General features: G+C 38.1%; 1 protein-coding gene across 1 annotated transcript in view; it reads left to right on the top strand.

The window, feature by feature from the left end:
- The first annotated feature begins 8,946 nt into the window (after nucleotides 1–8,946).
- kn (EBF transcription factor knot) overlaps nucleotides 8,947–26,688 on the top strand; it is a 365,525-nt gene continuing 347,783 nt past the window's right edge. The window contains exon 1 of the mRNA XM_080274820.1: nucleotides 8,947–9,068. Coding sequence (XP_080130946.1) covers nucleotides 8,947–9,068 — 122 coding nt within the window. The remainder of the gene's footprint in view (nucleotides 9,069–26,688) is intronic.

The raw sequence follows: 26,688 nt of genomic DNA, 5'->3' as shown, positions 1-26,688 counted from the left end.
TGTATTAACCGCAGCCCGACCGTTTAGTTATAAGGAATGATTTTTTTTAACCGCACCACGACCGTTTATTTGATGTATTAACCGCAGCCCGACCGTTTAGTTATAAGGACTGATGTATTAACCGCACCACAACCATTTAATGGATGTATGCACCACACGACCGTTCATCTGTAAGTAATGACGAGTTGACCGCTGCAGGACCGTGAGGATTATTGTGTAAACCGTAGTACGACCGCTTAAGTTATACGTTTAACCGCAGCACGACCCTTTAACACCACCAGGCGTGTATAACTCAGTCCCAGCTGAAAAAAAGCACCTGATGTTAACTGGAACGGAAATACCAGGGTTGTGCCGATACCAGGAGGGGTTTGTGGCACCGGTATTAACACTGCGGCTCCTGCGATGCGCTCCCAGGTGAGTAAAATCGTCTGGTGTTAACTGCAATAAGCATCAGGGAAAGCTAATTTTACAGAACAGCGTATGAACCCTTTCAGGACGAGGACGTGCAATGGATCCAATTCTCGCTCTCTCCACACGACTCTGTTCAGCTTGAGAGAGATTTATCTATCGCACAGGAGGGGTAGATATATCATACCTTCACCAACCCCTTCACTATATACCATCCATTACACTTCAGCCTCGGTGGTGGTCTTTTTACATTTGTTCTTCTTGGTACCAGACGATTTTATTTGATCTGGGAAAGGCCTCTCGCAGCGAAGGGGTTTGTTAATTAAGCCTGTGTGTAAGCTTAACCCCAGAACCTCGAAAATTTTACCCCAGGGTGATTAAAATTGTGAATAGATACCAAGGATAAAATTTTTGAAAAGATGTCTCCGGTCCCTGTGGGTTGATTGATCTCTACCTGGGTGAACTTCTGAGGTGAACAAGTATCTGATAGTGGCAGTACTACTACTACTGCTACTGCTAATAATAATAATAATGATAATGGTAGTAGTAGTAGTAGTAATAATAATAATAATAATAATAATGATACGGTAATAATAGCAATAATAATAATAATAATAAAAATAATAATAATAAAGTTGAAGTTACCGTAGTAAAATTTCTTTGCATACCGAAGTCTTTTTAGCAGGAACTGTGCGTCACTAAGAGTATTAAATGCCCAGTGATAAAAGAAATTATAGCCACTCAAGAATCCAGGAAGAGGTATATATAAGTTATGAAAACTAAAAGGATGAAGAAATTATGGGTAAGTGTGAATATTGAAGAAGGAGAAATTTTAGGTATGCAGAATCGTAGAAAAGAATAAATTGTGAACACTGAAAGAAAGAACAATTTTTGAGGACGGATGATTGCATGACCCCAAGAGAGAGAGAGAGAGAGAGAGAGAGAGAGAGAGAGAGAGAGAATAATAAACACGAACAATTTGGGTAGCCCGGAAAACGCGAGAAATAATAAACAAGACAACTTTACGGGTCTGGAAAAGGTACGAATCGCTACACGAACACCTACACCCGACCGACCCAGAATCCAGTATGGTGGCGGAAGGAGTGATACGAGGTTAAAATTGATCGTAGCTTCGTGAATCCGGATCTGGGGCGGAGATTCACGAACGCTGCTGTGATTTTTTTCTCTCGTAACTTTTTTTTTTTTTTTTTTTTTTTTAAAGGGAGAACGAGAGGGGAAGATTTTGTACTTTTTTTTTCCCCTTGCCTTTCCTGTAAAAATAAATCTTGCTTGCGACGGATGTTCTTCGTAAGTTTGTTTCTGTCTCTGCATCCATGGCCTGTATTATCGTCGATTAAGTAAGCTCCCTAACACCTCTTCGTCAGCGGTTTATTTTGCTTGTTACACCTTGCCGTCCTGTTGTTACTTAAGTTTAGTATCACCATCCTCTGCAAAAGTAACAGTACGTAGCGATATTAGTCAGATATATCCAAAAATAAATCGCTAAGGAAGAGGTGTTTGGGAGCTTCGTTAAATGCCGAGAGTACGAACCCCTCTCATACTCGGAACAACTCTGGTATTCGACTCTAGTTATCCCCAGACGATTTTAGTCAGCTGAGAGTGAGTCAAAGAGTCTGTGATGCTTTCCCAAGATAAGAAAATCGTCTTCTAGGTAGCGTGAATATATTAAAGACTGCGCGATGTCGAAAGAGTTATTACCGACGAGAAAGATGCCTTAGTTACAGCAAGACATGGTACTCGTCAGAACAGATGTGGTTGTTGCGGTAAAGTGTCGTTCATCCTATCGCTACGGTCATTACTACTACTACTACTACTTTATTATTATTATTATTATTAGTAGTAGTAGTAGGTATCATCATTATTTTTATCATTTTTATTATTATTTTTATTGATGAAACCCTTTACGATGATGGTTTTTCCCCTAATACTGTCTATTTCGAAGCAATTATAGTAGGAGGACGAAGAGCCGCTTGTTTTGAAGGGTTAATAAAAGTAATATTTCACACTTTCACTTCAATTAGTATCTCCTAAACCAATTAAAATAACCTGAAAATAGCGAGCAGAAAGAAGAAATGCGGAAAAAACGAGAAAAAAGTAGAAAACTGAGGAAACAGCAAGAAAATGGTAGAAAAATATGAGGAAATAGCAAGAAGAAAGTAGAAAAAAGGCAACAAAAACGAAAGAAAAACTGCGGAAAAAGCGAGAAGAAAGTAGAAGAAATGCGGAAATAAGGAGAAGAAAGTAGAAGAAATGCGGAAATAAGGAGAAGAAAGTAGAAGAAATGCGGAAATAAGGAGAAGAAAGCAGAAGAAATGCGGAAATAAGGAGAAGAAAGCAGAAGAAATGCGGAAATAATAAGAAGAAAGCAGAAGAAATGCGGAAATAACGATAAGAAAGCTGAAGAAATGCGGAAGTAGCGAGAAGAAAATTGAAAACGCCGAAATAGCGAGGAGAAAAAAAAAATGCAGAATTAGCGAGAAGAAAATTGATAAAATAAGGAAATAGCAAGAAGAAATTTGGAAAAAAAATAAGGAAATAGCGAGAAAATAGAAAAAATAAGGAAATAGCGAGAAAATAGAAAAAATAAGGAAATAGCGAGAATAAAATTGATAAAATAAGGAAATAGCGAGAAGAAATTTGGGGAAAAAATAAGGAAATAGCGAGAAAATAGAAAAAATAAGGAAATAGCGAGAAGAAAGTTGATAAAATAAGGAAATAGCGAGAAGAAATTTGGGAAAAAAATAAGGAAATAGCGAGAAGAAAATAGAAAAAATAAGGAAATAGCGAGAAGAAAAATGAAAAAATAAGGAAATAGCGAGAAGAAAAATGAAAAAATAAGGAAATAGCGAGGGGAAAATTGAAAAAATCAGGAAATAGCGAGAAGAAAGTAGAAAAATGCGGAAATAGCGAGAAGAAAATTGAAAAAATAAGGAAATAGCGAGAGGAAAATTGAAAAAAATGAGAAAATGGGGAAAAGAAAGTTGAAAAAAATAATGCGGAAGTAGCGAGGAGAAAATAGAAAAAAAGCAGAAATAGCAGAAAGTAAGTAAAAAAAAGGCGGAAGTAGCGAAAAAAGCGGGGGGAAAAATGCGCTGTCGGATTGAAAGGGTTAATAATCGTCGGAAACTGGAATTAAATATGTTCTTAATTCTCTGTCGCGGTAAAATTTAATTCACCCCTTCTGTACGAGGGTGTCTTTTAAAATTGTGTGTACCTCAAGATGGTTGCCTTAACTTCCGGGAAACCTCTCACAAGGAAGAGGTTAGAAACAGAGTCCATTAACCCCTTCAGTTCGATTATGTATTTCTCATTTTTTTTTTTTTTTTGTTAATCAGTCCAGCAACAAACGACTATTGTATATTCAAATTAGAGAGCGGGAGAGAGAGAGAGAGAGAGAGAGAGAGAGAGAGAGACTTCTTTTATTTTAGTTCGTGAAGCCAATATCAGCTACCTCAAGCTCGAAAGAAAAAAGATAAAAAAGAAAGAAAGAAAGGCCTCGCCCAAACTGCCTAAGCCGCGTGGAGGCAACGAGAATAAGATCAAATATTTCCTCGAACTGAATACGTTAAACTCCTTCTCCGCTACGGAAGCTCTCCTCAAAGCTCATTCATCAGACGGTATAGCGAGAATAATACGAAATAGACATCCTCGGGCTGAAGAAGTTAAAGGCTGGAATGAAACACGAAAATACGAATCTCCTCCTGTCTTTCTCAAAACGTCCACCCTGATATACTTTTCTTTTTTTCTCTCTCTCCTTTTTACGCTGACTTGCTCTAAAATTGCCATCTCTCCAACTTGATTACTGAGCTGGAACAGGGGATTACCACTAGAGTATGATGCTAGTCACGAAGAAGTGCCGTGGAAAAAAATGTAGAGCCATAGCATTGTCTTATTCTGCCACTGAACTATGTGAAATAAGCTGCAAAAGGACAAAAATCTGAGCCAAGTTAAGGTAAAACGACTATAGATTATAACTCCCGATTTCTCATGAGTACAGTAAAATCGTCTGACGTTAGGCGAAATAAAATGATTCGCAGCCAGATGGTAAACACGAAAGACATTTTTTTTCCGTATAGTAGATGACTTAAAAAATTCTCGTAATGCGTTTTCCTCAGCGATTTACTTTGCGGTTCACGTCTTAATATACCTACGTATGTCGTTGATGGAAGCTGCGTCGATATGAAAAGACACAGGTCACAAATAAATGATGATATAGGCGCAATATGCAGAATGAATCGCTGGTGAAAAGGTGTCACGAATATTCCCATGCCTAGTAGCTTACAACTCATTTATCGCAGAGACGTGGTGGCCGTAGGACCTCGTTTACAGTAAAAAAAATAAAATAAATAAATAAAAAATAAAAGCAAGCTGCAGTAAAACAAGGAGTACTAACCGCATTTCAGGTGTGTTACTGGGGGTCTGATTCCGCTAAACTTAATAAACTCATTTAAATCACGTAGGAAAACCTGTTAAACGCAAATGAGGCGCTGTTAACGGGAGCACGACCGTTTAATCTGCATTCAGTTGTTCTTGTCGATAGAGAGGACATATTAACCATCTCGCTACGTAATATTTCTCCTTGATAAGTAATACACTTTTTTACCATCGCAGTGAGAGGGTATGGAAATCGTGTTCAGTCTTTTTACCGCGTAGGGTTTCTCTGCTGTATTAAATCAACCGGAATTAGCGAAAATATAATTATATGGGTTCGAGTACCTTAGTGAAAAAGTGAACTCATCCCTTCTACGACGTACGGTTTCTCTGTTGAATGAAATCGTCCTGAATCAGCGAGAAAGAAGTACCCGAGTTCGAACATCGCAATGAAAAAGTTACTGTAAAGAATGGCGCTGTGTCGAAAGCTAGGGCGTTGTAAGTGTGTTGTGGGTGCGTTAACGAAAGGAATTGCGTTCTAATTCGTCCATAATATTGATGAGAGCGAGAGTTACCAAAGAGGAAGGTAGGGCGTTGTAAGTTCGTTGTGGGTGCGTTAACGAAAGGGATTGCGTTATTCGTCACTAATATTGATGAGAGCGAGAGTTACTAAAGGGAAAGGTAAGGCATTGTAAGTTCGTTGTGGGTGCGTTAACGGAAGGGATTGCGTTCTAATTCTTCCATAATATTGATGACAGCGAGAGTTGCTAAAGAGGAAGGTAAGGCGTTGTAAGTTCGTTGTGGGTGCGTTAACGAAAGGAATTGCGTTATGCGTCACTAACATTGATGAAAGCGAGAGTTACTAAAGGGAAAGGTAGGGCGTTGTAAGTTCGTTGTGGCTGCGTTAGCGAAAGGAATTGCATTATAATTGTCAGAAATATTGATGAGCGCTAAGATGGCTGTCAGCAGTACATTTAATTGCAGTCGTACATTTAATTTCAATCGTCACCGCATTAAAATCAAGACTATTAACCAAAATGACAGTAATTCAGTTGACGCAATTGACGTATCTTGTTGGCAATTCAGACATATAACTGCGATTTTTACGACATTAAAAGTCAACGCTCTTAATTAAAACAATAAATATTAAGTTATTTAATAAAGATGTATGTAAGCTTTCACTAAAGACGTATGCAGTAGCTTATGAATATGCCGTGATCAGTAACAATGAAAGGAAGTATTGTAGTTGGAGCGTGTTGTTTGTGTGGGTGGTTTGTGCGTGTGAATAGCAGATTTAGCGGTGAATAACGAGTGTGTGTATCGTGCGTGTGTGTCTAGTGCGTGTTGCGGTAAAGAGTGTGTTGCGGGTGTTGGAGTCTGTTGTCGATTGCGGTGCTTTACTGTGTTGTTGCGTGCATGTTATTTATTGCGACAGTCAGATTAGTAGGCTTGTAGCTGATATTTTACGTTCCTGTACGGGAGTGTCCTTGATAGTGTGAAAAAGATCATTATTAAATATTTCGAAGCGTGGTAATTTAGTCATTTTTTTTTTTAACGTGTTATTTGAGTACTGTACTTGGAATATAGTTGTGAATTTTACTTGGTGGAGGAGAAGGAGGTCATTAGGCATAGGTCAGTAATTAGTGAGGTTAATGAAGTGATTCGAAGTGACTGAAGATTATGATTATTATAGATGAAGAAAATGGGTACATAAGAGCTAATTTCTGGGCCTGGGACGGAAGAGGCGAAAAGTTACGGTGAGGATGGACTAGAGTGAAGTTATGGGGTATTTCACGCTTTATAATTGGTAATGCCAGACGATTTTATTCTGCTAAAAAAAAAAAAATCAGTGAAGAAAGTATTGGAGATTGCTTTATAATTAACGCCAGTCGATTTTATTCTGCAGTGGAAAAAATCGCAGTGAAGAAAGTATTGTTGATTGATTGCATTATAATTAACACCAGACGATTTTATTCAGTGTAGAGGAAAAATCGTAGTCAAGGAAGTTTTGGAAATTGCTGAAAATTCTTCCACTATAAACGGTCTCACGTGAACTAAGTCTGACGGTACTAAGAATAAACTCATAAGACGTCATCGTACGGAAGGGGTTAAGTTAGTGCGCTCGGTCCAGTGGAAGTTTGGCGACGTGTTAACCCTTTCACTACGAGAACGTCTTTGTAATATTCTTGCTACTTCCAGACGATTTAAGACGATTTTATTCATCTCAGGCGAAACATCTTGCTGTGAAGGGGTTAATGAGGACAATATGTATCTATACTGTTCATAAGTCTAGTAATATTGTCCGGCCGTAGCAAGAACATAATATAAAAGATGTTACCGTCCATGATTAATAAACTAAGATGCATTATAAAGGTGATGAGGTTATGGCATTGAATAGATCAGTGTTGCGAGATAAATAATATAATGGAGGCGGGGTTTCAGTTATTAGAATCCCGTCAGTCCGATTGTATTTTTTTTAGTCAGATACCCACCGAATGATTATAGTCGGATTAAGAGAGAAATCTTGTTCAGGAGGAATTAATGAAAACTATAACCCCTTCAGTTCGAGAAGTTACGTTTAAACTGCATAAAACCGTATGGAAAGAAGAAGAAACAGAAAATCACGTCCTCGTCATGAAGGGATTATATGGTGATGATGATGATGATGATGATGGTGATGATGTGGTGTTGATGAGGCAGGTAATGATGGCTATAATAATGGAAAACGTAAGTGTTAATTTTACATAATATAACCCTGCAAGAAAATACGATGTTGTTTTGTTAGTGAAAATGAAATGTAAATTAGAAGTTACAAGGAGAACTTTAGACGTATCTGATCATAGCTTCATTGCGAGATCATAAAAGGCAAGAGATAGTTTTTAATTATGTTGGTCCTGGAAATAATCACAGCTTAGTATTGAAATGTTAAGTAGATAATGTTGTGTGTGTGTGTGTGTGTGACTGTAACGTTTCTTGCGCTTTTAACTGTTCAGGGTTGACTGTGGGTGCGTGTAAAGGAGTTTTTGTTGTGTTGACCTCGGCAGGTTTTCCCATATATGGATGAATGAATTTAGTAGTATTTTAGTTTACCTGTGATGAAAGTAATGGAGGTATGTGAATGTTTAATGCTTTTGAGTTGTGATAATATTTTTGATAGTTTTGATGAGTTTGCTGGTGTGTTAGCGCGTGTTGAGGCGTGAGTGTGAGCGCGTGTGTGTGGCCGCGTGGCGACCTCGTGGTGTGTGAGAGGCCAGAGGCACGAGGCTGGCACCTGTCGTGCCGCTGGCTTGATTACCGGCCAACACCTGTGCTTCTGACGGCGGAGAGAGGGCGAGGTGGGCGTGTGGGTGTAGCAGGACAGGAGCGTGGAGAGGGTGGTGTGAGCGAGGCAGGGCGGGAGGGAGGGGGGGGAGGCAGGGGCACCTGGCAGGGCAGGGTGAAGTGCGGCAGGTGTGTGGCACCACGTGGCTGTGGCAGTTGCGGGCGGCGCGGCGCGACCCTCCCCTCCCCGCGGCTCGACCCACACTGACCCTGCCGCGCGCGTCCCCTCGCCGCCTCACCACGCCCTCGCCTGGCTCTGATTTGCCGGCGCCGGGTGGCACCGCCTACGGCCGTCCCTCGCCGCGTCCTGGTTGGCCGCAGGGCTCGAGGGGCGCACGCGGGCAGTCCCCTCGCCTCAGCGGGCGGCGTGAGCGGCTGCAGCTCCGAGGGGAGGAGTGGCCCCAGGGAGCCGCTCAATGTGAACAATATTTGTAAGTAACAAAACCCGGCCTCCCCAGAGCCGCCCCGTCAAATTGTTGTGCCAGGCCGCAGCCACTGGTGGGTTAGCGCGGCCCTCGTCACCGCCGCCCCTCGACAGATCAATCCCAGTCAGGTGGTCCCCGCCGAGAGCTGGCCACGGTCGCCGCCAGGCTCCCCTAGGCCCGCACCACCGCCGCAGTGCCCGCTGCCCGCAGTGCCCGGGTCCCCGCGGTGCCGCCCCGCTGTTGATGGTCCCCGAGCCCCTGGGGCCCCGGCACGCCTCCCCAGTGGTCGGGTGTGGTCCCCCTCGGCCCGGGCGGTCCCCAGTGGCAGCAGTGCCGGGCTGAGGTGGTGCAGTGGTGGTGAGGTGGTAGTGAGGTGGCAGTGAGGGCAGGGCAGGGAGGAATGTTCGGGTTGGGCGAGGGCCTGCCACAGCTGCGGGGCCCCGTCACCACGCTCAAGGAGGAGCCCCTTGCCTCCGCTAGGTCCTGGATGCAGCCCACAATGGTCGAGAACACCCACTCAAGGTCAGACTTCACCTATGTTACACAAAAACTCACTTCTGTAGCCTCATCACTCACCCACACTACCTTCACCAATCACCCAACCTAACCACTCAACTCCCATACTGCTTCACCACTCACACTGCTCTCAACTCTTATACCTCCCCACTCACCCAAAGTGCTTACCAAAGTCTTATACCTCACCACACCAAGACTGCCATACTTCACCACACACCCACTCCCACTCATTACCTCCACCACACACTCATATATGTACATATGAGGTGCTTTCACCTCACCCTCATTCACCACATCACCTTTGCACAGTACTGTATCATCATGTAACTTAATTACCCACACTCTCACCCACTTACACCCACTTACACCCACCCTCAAGGTTTAGCAGCACCACACCCATCACATGTAATCCCACTAATCCTCGCCCACACTCACGCCACACCCATCCCACATACACACCACACAGTCACGTACACCCACTTACCCTCACACAGTCATACACACGCTCACATTCACTGTATGCACACACATTCACCCACAAACAGATATACACACTCATCTACATACAAAAACCTTCCATCCAATCTGCTTCTTTTCCATACATTCATCTTCCTCCGTTATCATCATCCATACACTATTTTTTCCATTGTCCCTCATGTTATTCGTATCTGTCTTTAATTTCTGTTCACCTTTATTTTCTCTGCCTGTTTTTTACTTATTAGTCTCTCCTTCTGACCTCTTCCTTTTTCGCCAAACAGTACTTATTTGTTTATACTGTATTTCTGTTCCATTTTTATCATTACTATGTCTTTCACGAACCTCACCTTTTTTTCCTGGTAATTATCCTTGGTTTTCATGATTTTCAGTCTATTTTACATCTTTATTTTTTTTCCCATTTTTTCCTATCTGTAATTTGTTTATTCTGTTCGATATCCTAAGTGTGGATATTCATTTATTACTCTTTCACTGTCTTGTTTCCTTATTCTTTTTTTTATCAGTTTTTCGAGTGCCTTTATTTTCCTTACTCCCTTTCGTTTTTCTTCAGATTTTTTTTTTTTGCCATAATTTTTGTTCTTCATCACTTGAAATTCCTTTATTATCCTTCTTCATTCATTATTTTCAGTCCAGCCATTTTCTTTTTTGCTTTAATTCTGTGTCATTGGTTAATCTTTGTATGTTCTCTTTCTCCATTTTATTCATATATTTTCTCACCTTGCTGTCATAACTGGATTTTGTTCATTTCCCTTCTTATTTGATTCTTCATTCTCTTTCCTGTACCTTTTTTTTTTTTTAGTCTCATTCTATATTTTTTTCCTCATCCTAAATTTTCCTTCTTCACTTCATCTTTCTGCTACGTTTCATTTTTCATGTCCTGTTTTTAATTTGTCATTCCTTCCTCACTTACCATCCTTTCATCTTCCCTTTCTCTTGCCTGCCTTATTTTTTCCTTGATTTCCTTCATTATTTCCTTGATTTTTATCTTTTTTTTCCCTTTCTTTTGTACTTCTTTATAAATCGTGTTATTTAATTTTTCTCCTTTACTCCCTCATCATTTATGTCCACTGTATATATCATCCATTGTATATATATATTTTTTTTCCCTCCCTGATCACTCCAGTTTCTTTCCCCCATCATATTTATTTCTTGCTCAATCTCTCCATCTGTCCTTCCTTTTTCACGTCTTCAACTTCTCTTTTTGCCATGTGTTCCCTACCTTAATTAAACATAGTCTTCCACGTGAAAATTATCTTCCACTGCACAAACCCTTTTCTGATTCATATTCACATTCGTCCATTTTATCTATATGCTATTCTCTCTTGTTTTCTTTCTCTCTTCTCCTTATTTCCTCCTACCCATCCTCCGTTGCAGCTCAGTCCTCCACGCTTCCTATCACAGCCTGTTCCTATCTTATCTTTTCTCAGCCATCTCACGTCCTATCTTATCTCAGTCATTTCACATCCATCATTCTCATTTTACATACTCATTTCACCCATGTCACACAGTGTTCATTACTTTCACTGTCACACTTTCTCAATCATTTAGTGTGCACAGAAAATTGTAAAAAAAAAAATAAGTGTGTTTGTGATAGTTTTCGTCATGAAGGAAGTTGTAAGGGCAAAATTCCAGTGACATTTTTCTACCCTCAAGTGTTTCGTTTTGTATCTGTGTTTCTGTTCAGTTTTGTGCTAAATTTATGAAACTCGTCTACTTTCATATTAACATGGTATTTACCCATAGTAGTACCGTTCTTCTGTGTTGAAAAATAAGAACGAAAACTGGCTATATTCATGGTTATTTTTACACATCTCATCATACCTGTGGTAAAATCTACTAAATGTATTTGGCGAATGGGGGGTATCTAAATATGTGACATTCTATCTTTATGCAGTACTAATTGTGTAAATTTTAAAAAATGCGTTTCCTTACTTTGTACGTGACTGTTATTTCTGTTCTTGCTGTTGCTTGACTATAGTGAGTTTAGGAGAGTCCCATGTAGCGAAGAGGGTAATGAGACGTTCGAAAAATCTCTCTTGAGCTGGATAAAACTGTCTGGATGTAACAGGAATAATTTGTAAAAACTCACCGAAATGAATGGGTTAATTAGATGATACTGTAATGTTATCTTGCCGTTCCATACTGCAGTGAGGGTCCATCATGTGTATTGATTGCAGTTGAGGATATTGATTCTGCATTCATTTATAATTATGCAACACTCAGTCTGCTTCAACACCCAGTACAATTACAGTGTTGTGTGTCAGTGTACAGTACTTCGTAATAACGAAGAAAGAGAGGAATTTGCGTAAGTTAGTGTTGAATATCAGCTTCGATTTTTTAAACCGAAAACTCCTGCAACTTGAGGACTTTATTTCTTATTTTCCTTTCATTCTGTATTTATTTTATAGTATTGTAGCTAACAGACAATTTCATTCTTTATAGGAGCGTCCCCTGGAATTTTTTTTAACCATTGCAGTTAGGAAAATCTATGGTAAACTTGAATTAAATCGACAGGAGATAGCAAGAACAAAATTATAAGATTTCCTGGGATTGAAGGGAATAGATGCGACCTTACCTTTATTCCAGGTTGTTATGTAGTGTTGTGGTGTACATTTTTAACCTCTTCAGTTCTTAGACTTCATTTTATTTATTTTCTGGCTATCTCCAGATTTTTTAAAACTTGGGCTTGTCGAAACGAGGGACTAGATAGAGCCTTCACTAACGCCTTCATTACCAGGTGGCTCTCCTAAGCTGAAGAAAGTAATATGAAAGCGACAAGAAGAAAAGGCGAAAAATATAATAATAATGATCGTAGTGAAGGGAATAAGTACCTGCTGCATGTCATGATTCCACAGTCGTTTTGTGAATTAAGATGGGAGAATATCAGCCACTTATAATTTCATAACGACCCGATTTTCACCCTCTTCAGGTATTTTATTCAGTGGGCGAAAATCATCTCTCAATCTGTGCTGTGTTTTCCTTGCCTCTGTAGTTGAGCCAGTTACCAAAAGTTGTATAAATTTATTTTGGAGTTTTCGTGGATAAAACAGAAGTGTCGTCAGCGTAGTGAGGGGGATATGTAACTTTACCATATTATCTGTGACGGTGTGGGGTGTTGGCGTAAAAATGTCTGGATAATTCGCGAATAAAACGGAAACTACGAAGGAATAAAGCATCATTATTATGTTTTCCGTAACTGAATGGGTTAACAAGTAAACTATACATGCCATCTTCCTGGTGAAATCAATAACTACCTTGTTCATACTTTCCCTGGCCTGGTGGTGTATAAAGTATGGTAAAAATGGCAATCCTCTTCTTAGCTGTGCGGAGGCGAAGCGGCGGCCAGCGACCACTCCCCGCCATTTTCCCAGGCAGTAGCGGGAGAGAGAGAAATCGGGCCCGCCGCTCCCCGCACGTCCGCCCTTCCGCGTCTCATTTTTGCCTTTTTTATGTCAGTTTTTGGCGTTTTTGAGTGATATTTTGGTGGTATTTTAGAGTTTTGGGTGTTGTTTGAAGCTCCAGTCTCAATTTTATGCTTCTCCCCGCTCACCCGTGCTTCCATCTCGCATTTGTATATTTTCCTGTCCTTCCTGAGCGTTTTTGGAGCGATTCTTTACTGGTGTTATTAATTTTTGGTCTTTTATTTACTTTACATACTTTAGTCTTACTTTTGTGTCACTTTCCCGGGAGTGGAGCGTAATTTTGACTGTATTATTAATATTTGAAATTTTAATGTAACTGTGACGGATTATCAGTACACATTTCTGTATTTCCCTGGCGTTTTGTATTGAATTTGTTGTTAGTTTATTAATTTGGGTGTATTTTTTAAAACTTCGGCTCACCTTTACATTTTGTTTCATGGCGTTTTGGAGTAGAATTTTCGTGACGATAATGTATATATATATATATATTTTTTTTTTTTACATTATTTGAAGTCTCAGCTCCTCAGTAATTAATTTTCCTCTCTTCATTGGCGTTTTGTAGCGGTTATTATTATTATTATTATTATTATTATTATTTATTTTTTTTTTTTTTGGGGGGGGGTGTTATTTGAAGCTTGGTTCTTATTTGTACTTTTTTGTCTTCTTCTCTGAGGTGTAGCACATAAATATTATTCGTGTTCGTAATTTTTGGATATGATCTGAAACTGGTACTCAGTGAACTGTGGATTATACATTTTTGACTGAAATTTTGGTGTGTGACGATGACAGTAGCAATTTTTTTTTCTTACCATTATGTTTGCTGATTTTAAAGGGAATTTCTGAGGGAAAAGCAAGGGAATTGTTCAGGAATTATTAGGCTTTTATTCTTTATTTAGGAATATGACGGCAGCTGTATGTGAACTGACCTTGCCAACTTCAGGGTGGCAGGATACAGCTAAATAATTTTATGCAAGACTTATTTGAAGAGCAATTGCGTGTGTGTGTGTGTGTGTGTGTGTGTGTGTGTGTGTGTGTGTGTGTGTGTGTTGTGCAGACTAATTTTATTTTTTACTTTAGGAGAGAAATTTCTAGATGAGACGGTTAAGTATACTCTCAAAGCATAATAAAATTGACCGGTAGCAGCGTGAATTAAGTAAACATATTTTGGGGCTAAAGGGTTTTTATTGATAGCATTCATTTTGCATCTTAAAGCTTCTCGAAAACGACGACGCATCTCCTCATTTCATTCTTGCTCTCTCCAGACGATATTATTTAGTCCTGCAGGAATTTTTCAAACTCTAGATGTAACCCCTGTATTTTTTTTTCTGCACAATCTGAACAGAGGAAGGAAAAACAAATAAAAAAAAATGATACAGAAGATTATGTGCGTCCTCCGTTCATAAAAAAATCTGGAATAGTTAGACTCGAACCTTTTCGCTTACTACGCCTCCCTAGAGCTGAGTGAAATCGTCTGAAAGCAGCAAGAATAAATCGCTATACCACGTCACAGTGCTGAAGGGTTAAAGCATTTGTTTATGAAGAACGGTGAAGTAAACAACTGTGTGATATTTTCTCGCTTCCAGGCTTTTGTTATTTTGCTTTATCTTTGGTTGTAAAGTGAAAAGCAGTTAATGATGCCGCTGTTGATCACGCCCAGGCAATTTAGGATAAGCCCAAAATAACTGACATGGCCTGGGTAAATTGTGTATATCAGTAATAATAATACTTTGGAAATGCTCTTTACTTTTAGATCATTTTTAGGTTTGAAATATTTATTGGTTTACTTATTATATTACTTGGGAAATACTCGTTGTTTTGGATATTAATTGTGCTTGAAATATTAAAGATTTACGTATTGTCTTCTTTATTTTTTATGTTTGATTTAGTGTGATGTGTACCAGTAATAATATTAATGTCGGTTAGAGAGATATTAACCTATATTATCATCACTAACATATTTACTTTTGAAATACTTCTTTATGCAGTATATAAAGCATGTTTTTTATGTTCGTTGAAGTGTGCAAGGTCAAGAAATATATAAAAAAATTAAAAGGAGAAAAATAATTGAAGGTACATAAATAGGAAAAACTTATCATAATTCTCCTCCTCCTCCTCCGCCTCATCATCATCATCATCATCATCTGACATTCCCACCTACAAATGGGGTAAAGCAGGTTCTAAAGACATGAAAAAAAGAAACATAATCGAGGGAGAACTATCAACAGCATACCCAGCGAAATGTATCACACATTCATTTCAAAATCATTTAGGCCTCTGGAATCCTGGTTCAATCTCACAGGCAAAAAATATTCACGCCCGGAAAAAAAAAAAAAAAGATTTGTTTGGCATATTGATTTATTTTGATTTAGTTTGGAAAATGAGATGAATGTATTTACCTTCTCTTTACGATGTCACCTCTGTTTTTATTATTATTATTGTTATTATTATTATTATTATTATTATTTGGTTATTAAACTGTTTAGTGAAGGGATGAAGAAGGCAATAATTATACACATTAATACGAGACTATATCCAGGTCTTTCCAAACAGAGAGAAAAAATAGTCAAAATTGTCTTATAAATTTTAGCAATGGAGTTAAATAGTCATCTCCACCAAGTATAAGAGTCTTCCTTTTTAAAAAAAAAAAAAAAAAAAAAAAAAAATGCTTTGCTGTAGAGAGAATGTACAGACGAAAAACAAGCACCGAAAAGAAGCCTGTGAGATCAAACAGTACCTGTAATTCATGAGACTGTAGCTTATATGTGTTTATGGGTTGATTATTATTTATTGTATGATGATGATGATGATGATGATTATGAACATGAGTAATACAGAGGCTTTGTTTGTCCAGTTACTGTACAAATGTTAAAATGTGGCAGAACATAATTATTCTCTCTCTCTCTCTCTCTCTCTCTCTCTCTCTCTCTCTCTCTCTCTCTCAAGCATCAGTTGTTGTTGTTATTGTTGTTATTACTGCTTTGTTGTTGTTTTCTGATCTAGGAGTAAACCAGCGAAATCGTATCTTTTAGAGTGGTTCGTGTGTTGTTGTTATCTTTTGTTTGCGAGACAAGGAATAATATATAAAGAAATCAACAGCACAGGAAAATGCATACACTCCTCTCACTGCAATAAAATGCACCAAATCTAATAACTGAAAAGAAAAAGAAAAGAGAGAATAAGAGACGCAGGATAAAATAAATGAAATGCGAAGTTTAAATTAACATAAAACCATCAGCGAAAAACACGTGAATAATTTTGGAGAGAAATAGATAGATAGATAGAATAGATAGATAGATAGATAGATAGATAGATAGATAGAGAGAGAGAGAGAGAGAGAGAGAGAGAGAGAGAGACGCAGGATAAAATAAATGAAATGTAAAGTTTAAATGAACATAAAACCATTAGCGAAAAACACGTGAATAATTTTGGAGAGAGAGAGAGAGAATTTTCAGACCAGGGAAATAATGTATGATATGAACTATATTATTTAAACTAAGTCAGATAAGGATCATTATATACTGTACGATCAAAATAGACGAGAAGTGATTACCATATAGAAATGTTAATATATAGCAATAAATATACACCATCAGATTATAACTGAGAATTAAAACAATAAATAAAATAAAACATTAACAAGTACCTGAATATGTCTTTAAATTTCGTCAGGTAAAGACAGTATAGTGTACGAATGTTTATGAAAAATGTTCGTTCAATAGAATCCGCGGTATTTATAACATACAAGAAATATAGAGATTTTTAAAAAGTCATAATTTTTCCCCTCAAGTCAATAATATTACTTAAGAGCAATGTGCACTGATATCATAGCAATTAATCATGCGTTTTGTAATATACTTTTTAGTATTACTTATATGAAACACCAGATTAACGCTAGGAGATCGAGACAAAGCTAAATAAAGTAACAGAATCGTTTGGTTGTGGAAGAAATAAAAACAGCTAAAATTTCTCTCACCCTTAATGGTCGAAGTAGAGTAATTAAAGCATTAGTATTATTCCATTTTATTTTCAAGTAAAAATAATAAATAGCGTCAGCAGAATACAGGTATAGCAGAATCCACTACAGTTTAGAATTATAATCTACAATAGTACTACATTACAAGGTCAAGAGTGAAGCAGAGAAATGAAAGTAGTAGTAGTACTAGTAGTAGTAATAACAGTAGTAGTGTTGATTATGAGGTTAGGGAAAACAGTATAAATTACGATTAACACAAAACAAGATCACTCACCGTAGTGGAAAAATTTTATAATGTAATACATAAAGAGCAAATTAAATCTCAGAGACATATTAGATCTCAGTATACTTTTCTTAGTTACCAGGTAGAGTAAATATATCAACAATATTGAACAGAGATAACTCACTACAGTAAAGAAAAGCAATTATCTAGTAATACAAAAAGGCAGGAGGGTAAAGGTGAGAAATGCTTCCTAGGCCGGTGTGGATAATAACATTTGCAATATAAAACACAGAAGTCTGTGTGAATTAAATAACTCATTTCTGGCAAGTAATAATATTTATCCTTTCAGCCCGAGAACGTCTTTTGTATTTTTGACATCAGACGATTTTATTTCGGTTATGAGAAACGTCTGGTAGGACTGCATTATAAAACGAATTCTGTGCATCCCTGTTTTTACGAGAAGCGTCCCATGAAGTGAACATAACGGTGTGGTGGTAGCAAGAACGGAACACAAACGACGTTACCTTGGTGAAGGAATTAAAATATTACAGTGCTTATAAAACATTAATCAAAACAGAGAAATTGAATTTATACATAGTGTATATGTTTTATCTGACACATAAGTATATATATATATATATATATATATATATATACAGTATATATATATATATATATATATATATATATACAGTATAGATGGATAGATATATGTGTGTGTGTGTGTGTGTGTGTGTGTGGTGGGGTGGGTGGGTGGGTGGTGGGTGGGTGGTTGGGTGTGTGTGTGGGGGGGGTGTAATAAAGCATGTGTTATTATTCATTTGTCGAACATATTCAGTACTCAGTAGTACTCAAAGCAAATGTAAAGTAAAATCTGGAGAAATATATGTGCTGGCAAGCCATCACATTAAGAAAGTGATGTAATTTATTTTTGTTTTCCCCATATCACGTCCAGTTTGCTTATGGATGAAAAATAAATATGTAGATGAGAATGCATCAGTACTTTATAGAATAATATGTAGATGAGAATGTGTCAGTACTTTATAGAAAGGACATGTATTATATATCAATCCGTATAAAACTCATTATATATAGTGTTTTTTTTTTTTTTTGTTATGTAGGCCTCTAGAGATATAATGTGCAGTATAGGACAATTAGTATAGAAAAGCAAAATGACTCAGTACTTCCTGATATGTAATGTAAATTAATAAAATGCAAAGTGAAATATATCAAAATACATGTATAAAGCGTGTGAATAAAGCATCCAAGGTAATCGCCAATAATTCACGAGGCGAGGGTATAATGACACTAATTAAAGGTGAATAACTCTCCGGGTCCGCACTGCAGGCGTCATTCATCATCCACTCCCTAGCCCCGGCAAGGTCATACATTCCTCACACCTTCCCTAACACAGGTAGTTGGATAGGCCAGAGTGGGTGGAAGAGGCGGGGTAGATGGCTTGTGTGCTGTGTGTGAGGAGGCAGGGTAGATAGATGTGCTGTGTGTGAGGAGGCAGGGTAGATAGATGTACTATGTATGAGGAGGCAGGGTAGATGGATGTACTGTTTGTGAGGAGGCACGGTAGATGAATGTACTGCTTGGTAGAAGACACGGTAGGTGCTTGTAAATGTGAGGCAGGTATTTATGGCATACAGGAGACATTTTGGATAGTTCACATCAAGTAATGCACGAGGTAGTCTAGTTCCTACAGTATATGAAGTCGTTTTGATAATTCAGATAATATGGAGACGATTCTTGTCATTCAGGTCGGTTATAGAATGCAACTGAACGGTTTAGATCAAGTGCAGAAATGAAGGAGACAGTATTAACAATCAGTGTACTGTAGTGTGTACTTTGGGGAGTTCGCATCAAGTGTAGTAGTGCATGAATTTGTTAAAAGAGTTCAGACTGGGTGAAGGAGGTACTTTAGTGAGTTCGAAGTTAGGCTGAAATTTGATTACGGCAAATACAGGAGCCATTTTCGACAGCTAACATCAACTGTAGTATTGTAGGAAGCTGTTGGTATTGTGCAGTACACGATGCAGTTTGGGTAATTTTAACTGAGTAGAAAGCAGTTTGGAAGGCTCATATCAAGTGGTGCAGTGTAGTAGTGTGGTGTTGCAGTGTAGAAGACAGATGTTCACCACTCAAGAGTGTTACATACTTCAAATCAGAGACCAGATTGGATAAAATAATTGTTTTTGAGTATATATATATATATATATATATATATATATATATATATATACTGTATATCATCCGGACCTCCTTACCCACCCTAGGGCAGGGTGAGGAGTGACAACGTCCAGACAGCCTAAGTTTGCCAAGTTCATTGGGCCACGCTTCCATTCACTCATCACTCAAGCCAACGGAATCCTGGCTCAATCAGATAGGCCAAAGAAATTTCACCACGTTCTGTGATGTGTGTGTGTGTGTGTGTGTGTGTGTGTGTGTGTGTGTGTGTGTGTGTGTGTGTGTGTGTGTGTGTGTCATTTTAATCAGCTCAGTAGAAAATCTTTATGCAGTTTATTCACCTCGCAGTGTAAAACATTCTCAAGCGACGTGTTGTTTGTGTTCATTATGGGCATGTCGTAGCCATTCATTAAACTCTGGTAATATAGGTCGTCTCTGATAAGGAAGGACATGCCCTATCTGTATTATCGTCTCTGTATTATACTGTTGTGTCCTTATCATGTCTTGGATAATAAGTATTCTAGTTTGTCATGCCACTTGCCTGTATTTTGTACATGATATTAGCCTCATGCAACCCCAACGCAGAGATTACAGTAAAAAAATAAATACCATTCGTACCTGGTTGATGATATTTGTCATAAGATTGAGTATTGCTTTGATATTATTCCAGTATTAATCAAGACAACGAAAACCTAAGGTAATGCCATACAAAATTACCTCTCAGAAGATACTAATTTCAGTGTGAGTTGAAGATTTGTAACATCGGCGGAAATAGCTAAAATCCTTAATGATACTCACTTATAAAGCCATCATTGTTCATCAGATTTTGAACAGTGCTGGATCTAATTATGTTTTTCGATATCCTCGATGCCTGGGACGGTGCCATGAAACAGTCGTAAGAATGAAAATACCCTACACAGTTAACAAACATATATGGAATCAGCACAGTTTGTTTGTTTGTTTGTTTTTTAACGAGAAGTGTAGTACTTGTATTTTTTCAGTATACTGCGATACAGCATTAAGTACAGTTATGGTTTATGATTATTTACAGAAGAGAAATTGTGTTTGTTATACTTGTTTTTGTCGACTTCTGAGAGAGAGAGAGAGAGAGAGAGAGAGAGAGTCGTGTAATGTTAATAAAATGATTGAGCTCATTGTCTTTGCTGTTTTATTATTGGCGTGATCACCAGTATAATATCTGATGCCCGCTTAGTCAAAATACTGCATGATTTCTGTGCCGGAGAGGAGTATATTCGATCGAAGTGTTAGTCTACGCAGAGGCAACCTGTGGACAGTCGTATAACGCTATAGTCTTGAGTTTTGTGTTGCATACCTTTCTGTTTTGTTAACTTTGAAAAGCGTCTGAATCGCTAATTTGAATCTGACATGACGTGACAAATCTCTCAGCGCCAAATGGTTTTCCACAGCGTCATAAGATCACCGATGGATCTTATGTACTGTAGGTCTGTTCTTCATAATTGTCTTTATAATTCATCATCTCCATCATTTCTGTACTCTTCCTTACGGTGACGTCTTCGTACACTTTATTCTCGCTACGTCGAAAGATTATGTTCTGAAAGAGCGCCCTGGTACTGAAGAGGTTAAAGAGAGGTGTGCACAACCCCTTCAGTTCGAAAGGTCTCTCTTCAGCCACCTAAAACACGTCTGGCGATATTTGTAATAAAATGTAAAGGATATCAACTTTATCAAGGGGTTAATTTTCTTTTCCTCTAAATCATGGTGTTTGAAATGCATTAAATTTCATCCTGTAAAAAAAAAAAAAAAAAAAAAAAAAAAAAAAAAGCTCCGTCGGCCAGTGTGTGCATAACCCCCGCCTCTCTGTCTCTGTCTCTGTCTCTCTCTCACACACACACACACACACACACACACACACACACACACACACACACACACACACACACACACACACACACACACACACACACACACACACACACACACACACACACACACACCTTCCTTCCTGTTTCCCGCCCTCTAGGATTGCGTAGGCGTAATTAATAACCAATTATAAGACGTTTGCCATCTTATTAGTCACTTTCACCTAATCTCGCGGTATTACGGAAGATAACTAGCCACCAAAAGTCCTTGAGTCTTCGTGTTCTCCTTGATATATACCCTGTTATTAAAGCAGGTTATGAAATTGCCTTGGCGTTAATTTTCCGGCTATGATTTATGGCATAGATTTTTGTAATGGGTTAGATAATACGAAGGGAAATTATGTGGTACGGAGTCTGACATCGCCTGACGCCTGGATGATTGTCTTAAAAGATTAGTATTTTCTTGGGGTGAATTACTGAGTTTTTGATAGGGAGTGTTGGCTGAATCGCAGGTTATAATCTACCGTATTTTACTTATGGTGAATTTTTTCCCGTTCTGTAATGTTTTGTTCTCTGTCCTTTTTGCCGTGTTCTGTACTTTTTCTTTATGGTTTTGTCCTATCTTGTAGAGTTTTTCTCCTTTAATCCTGCTTTGTTTTTTCCCTTTCCTGTATAGTTTCGTTTTGTAGCTTTGTGTTTAGTTCTGTATAGTGCTCTTCTGTTCTGTATAGTTTTGTCCCGCCTGGTTTATTTCCTATCCTGTATATTGTAGTTCTGTTTAGTTTTGTCATGCATAGTCTTGCCCTGTTCTGTAGAGTTTCTTCCTGTGGTTTTGTCCTATCCTGTATAGTTCTGTCTGTCCTGGATGTTATTGTTCTGGATAGTTTTCTCCTTGCCTGTAGAGTTTTTATCTTGCATAGTGTTGTCCTTCCCTTTATAGTTATGTTCTGTAGATTTCTTCTGTGTTCTTTTGTCCTGTTTACTTTTATTATGTTCTGAATAGTTTTGTCTTATCCTGAAGAATTTTATCCTGTTTGTCGTTTTCCTTTTCTGTTTGTTATTATGATTTTAACGTATATATGGCGTATTATTTGCATTTATAAACCTTTCATTTTTTATTTGTTAAGTATCTAAATTTCAAAAACTTCAAACTTAGAAGAAGAAAACTCTTATGTAGTAATAATTATTAGGGGTTCTTATGTTTATAATAGGAAAAATTAACCCCTTCTATACGATGACGCCTTTTATTATCTCATTCTTCCTACCAGACGATTTTATTAATCTTAGAAAGACTTGGGTGTTGAAGGGGATACTGAGGAATTTATTGTATCCTTCCAGTGTGATAAACCCCCCCAGAGCTGAATTAAATCGTCTGGAAACAGCTAGATGAAAATGTAGTCGTGGATGTGAAAGGATTAAGTTGATTGTTACCTGTGTACGGTGTGTGTGGGTGTGTGCGTGTGTTTGTGTGCGTGACTGTGGTGAGTGTGGTGGTGCTTCACTGGTAATACTGACATGCACGCACATAACATGCAAAATAATAAGCGTGCACGTAGGTGTACATGCGCGCACGAGCACTGCCACACATACACCTCATGGAAAAGCACACACACACACACACACACACACACACACACACACACACACACACACACACACACACACACACAAACCCCTTACGCAGAGCAGCACGCGTGTACACACACACACACACACACACACACACACACACACACACACACACACACACACACACACACACACACACACACACACACACACACACACACACACACACACACACACAAACCCCTTACGCAGAGCAGCACGCACCAACACACGCGGGTCAGGATATCGATCGCCGACCCTGCGTATAATTTGGTAGGACCGTGATCGTGTGTGAATAAAATATGGCTGGTAACTCGATGCCATTCCACACGCTCAATATCCACTCCACTCCCTCTTGCTCACGCCCCTCTATGGCTTTATTTCAGAGCTGGTATTATGTCTGTGGCTTTATCTCCATTCCTCATAGCTACTTGTGTCTGTAAGTTTATCGAGGCGCGTATCCAGCTTTGTGTAATTTTTTTTTTTTTTGTGATTTTTTTTTCTAACATGCACTCCCCTCTCTCATACTGACGCCCCCATATGGCTTTTTTTAATAGGTGTATTATGTCTGGCATTTCTTTAAACAGCTGTACAGTTACATTTGTTTATCTGCTTACCCGTGCATATATCCTACTCTCTGTATTTCTTAATGTATGTCAAAAAAGCACTTTACCCTTTCGCTGACGTCCCCCCCATGGTTTTATTTAAGAGTTAGTAATATGACTTCGGCGATATCCTTATATTTATGGAGTTACACATTTGCATTTTGTCCCTCTTGTTACCTGTGCATATACTAAGGCTTCTGTATCTCTTCATTTCTCTATCTAAAAAAATACTCCACTCCCTCTTTCTGACGCCCATGGTAATCTTGTGCCTTTCTTATTACTATCATAGCTACACTACTGTTTGTATTTGTCTGTTAACCTATAGTTTGTCCAGTCCTCATGTTCCTGTATAATGAACACTCCATCTTGGCTTTGACCTATTTGTGGCTTGCTTAGGAGTTGATATTCTTGCGTTTTTCTGGTTACCTCAGAATCTACAGTTATCTATATCCATGTGTTTTCCCTTATTTTTATCCAGCCCTATGTATTTCTCTACGACCCTCTTTGATAAGTAACCCGTTCCTAATTTTTTACCTTTAGATCCCAATTTACCCCATTCAGTCAAAGAATTCTCTCCTGATATGAATGGAAGTGTCAGACTTGTATACCAAAAACCAAAGGACATCATTTGCCTCATATGAAAGTTGTCAGTCGTATGTTTCTGATCTTTATCTTTTAGCTGTCACATGTAGTCGTTTATTTTTACGGTACACACTTCCAGTTGTCTGTGTCTATCTAACATGCCTATTTAGCTTTTCATTCCCACTTAGTCACATCTAGGAAAGTGTTATTGTTAAAGGGGCGCTAACTTTCTGTGTCGTATGATTCCTCTTTCTATATCTCTAGACTGTTTACCTTTATCATACCTGTAATATCTCTTTTCGTTGCTTTCCTTATTCATCTGTGTACCGCATATACAGTATCTTCGTTATTTTGTTTACCTGTACATTAATTTCTTTTCGTTATTTGTTTACCTTTACATTAATTTATCTTCGTTATTTGTTTACCTGTACATTTATTTTTCTTCGTTATTTGTTTACCTTTACATTTATTTTTCTTCGTTATTTGTTTACCTTTACATTAATTTCTCTTCGTTAGTTGTTTACCTTTACATCGTTATTTGTTTTCCTTTGCATTAATTTATCTTCGTTATTTGTTTACCTTTAAATCATTTTATCTTCATTATCTGTTTACTTTTACATTAATTTATCTTCGTTTTTTGTTTAACTTTACACTAATTTATCTTCGTTATTTGTTTACCTTTACGTTAATTTCTCTTCGTTATTTGTTTACCTTTACATTTATTTATCTTCGTTGTTTGTTTACCTTTACATTTATATATCTTCGTTATTTGTTTACCTTTACGTTTATCAGGCTGTTTTATTATTTGTCTTGGACCATTTGTAGATTCGTTGTAGCCTTATTATTTACTTGCATTCTAACCTCTCTCTCTCTCTCTCTCTCTCTCTCTCTTTTAATATTTGTAAACCTCTTCGGCTCTATTCATATTATTTTATTCTATATAACGTTAGAAAATGGTATTTGAATTTGGAAAGACGTATTGGGATGAATGGTTTAAACTGTCTCTATTACACTTGTTCACGTATATTTGTCTAACCACCTGTCCATACCTGCCCGCCTAACTAAATTAAGCCTCATTACATACATACATACATACTCGTACATACATACATGATCGGGTTGCATATTTTTATCCATCTAACATGCTGTCCATATCGTTATCTTAAAAAGTCTTCATTCTGATACTCTCGACAGTACCTTTCAGTATATAACTATCTCCCTCACTAACTTTATCTTTCTCTTTGTATGACCGTAGAAAATGTCCATATTTACTGGGGATTTGAAAAGTAACGTTGCTGTTATTTGGAGGTGTCAGTAATACATACAGTTTATTTAGCCTATACGAAGTTGTTTTCATCAGTATCTCTATGTATCGGGTATTTCATTGTTTCTCTGTCTATTTATCTGTGTCGACCTATGTCATTTGTACCAATTTATGTACATCTTTTCCATCTTACTGATTTTTCGATGTCAATATATTTTGTTACCTGCGGCGAAGCGATCAGGTCTATAAGGGGTACACCTGGGGGATTTTTTTTTTTTTCTCTCTCTCTCCTTCAAGGAAAGTTCGAATATCCGCTCTTGGAGACCTCTGAGCGATATTCTATTGAAATACAAAGCTGCCCAGCTTGAAATTTGAGTTGATTTGATATGACAGCTGATGCATCAGGTGACGAATCGGGTAACTATTCGGCGATTTTTAGTTTTAGCTATAACGAGACATTTTGGCGGCTTTCGTATGAAATACAGAGATGCTCGGCTTGAAAATTTGGTTGATGTGACATGACAGCTGATGCATGGTTTCGCTGCAGGTCTAATAAAATAGTCTCTTCTTGTTTTTATCTGTTTGATGAACCTGTGCATTTATGTCTTTATCTTTGGTTGCTTTATCTATTTGTCTATCTATGAGTGTCAGGTGTTTATGAAGCTATTCTCTTTGTGCAAAATAACACTACACTGTAAGACAATGGGTTGTAACTTAAAAAAAAGGGGGGGTTGGGGTGGTGTCTCGTTTCATTATATTGTTCATGCCTTACTATTTACTCGACTAATTATATAAGTATACGTAATAGCACCCTCTCTGCTTCATTGGGGAGTAAAATGATACTCAAAAGTGATTATTTATGCTAGATCGTGCGTAGATATCGACTTAATTACATGCGTCACGGTGATTTATGCGTTAATAACAATTTGCCCCGAGTTTCCTAGTTGTCCCTTTGGTGAAGAGCGGGAAGAGGGAGGTGCTTACTCGTGTCCCTAACCCCTCCTAACTCTGGCTCTAATCTCTCTCTCTCTCTCTCTCTCTCTCTCTCTCTCTCTCCTAGCTAGCTGGTACTCTGTATACGGTGCTTATCTGTCTGTTTATCAACTTATTTATCTATCTATCTATCCATCTATCTACCTATCTATCTATCTATCTATCTATCTATCTATCTATCTATATATATATATATATATATATATATATATATGTATCTGTCTGTCAGTCTATCCATTTATATTGTTCCCGTTACTTTTTCCCTCCTTGAGCCTTCAGCCAATCGCGGTGTGCCTAGTCCTAAGAGTGTTTTGAGAATGTGATCATTGTTAGACGGGGACCAACGTTTGGCTGTTGTGGGAGTCTGTGAAGGCTTTGGATTATTTCATGTTGGGTTTTCATAGGCTAGTAATATGGTACCTGTCTG

This window comes from Coenobita brevimanus, chromosome 59, assembly GCF_032717465.1.
Source record: "Coenobita brevimanus isolate Jiangsu-jjx chromosome 59, ASM3271746v2, whole genome shotgun sequence".
Taxonomy (NCBI): Eukaryota; Metazoa; Arthropoda; class Malacostraca; order Decapoda; family Coenobitidae; genus Coenobita; species Coenobita brevimanus.
Note: the sequence above shows the minus strand (reverse complement) of the source record. Positions and strands in the feature narration are given on the sequence as shown.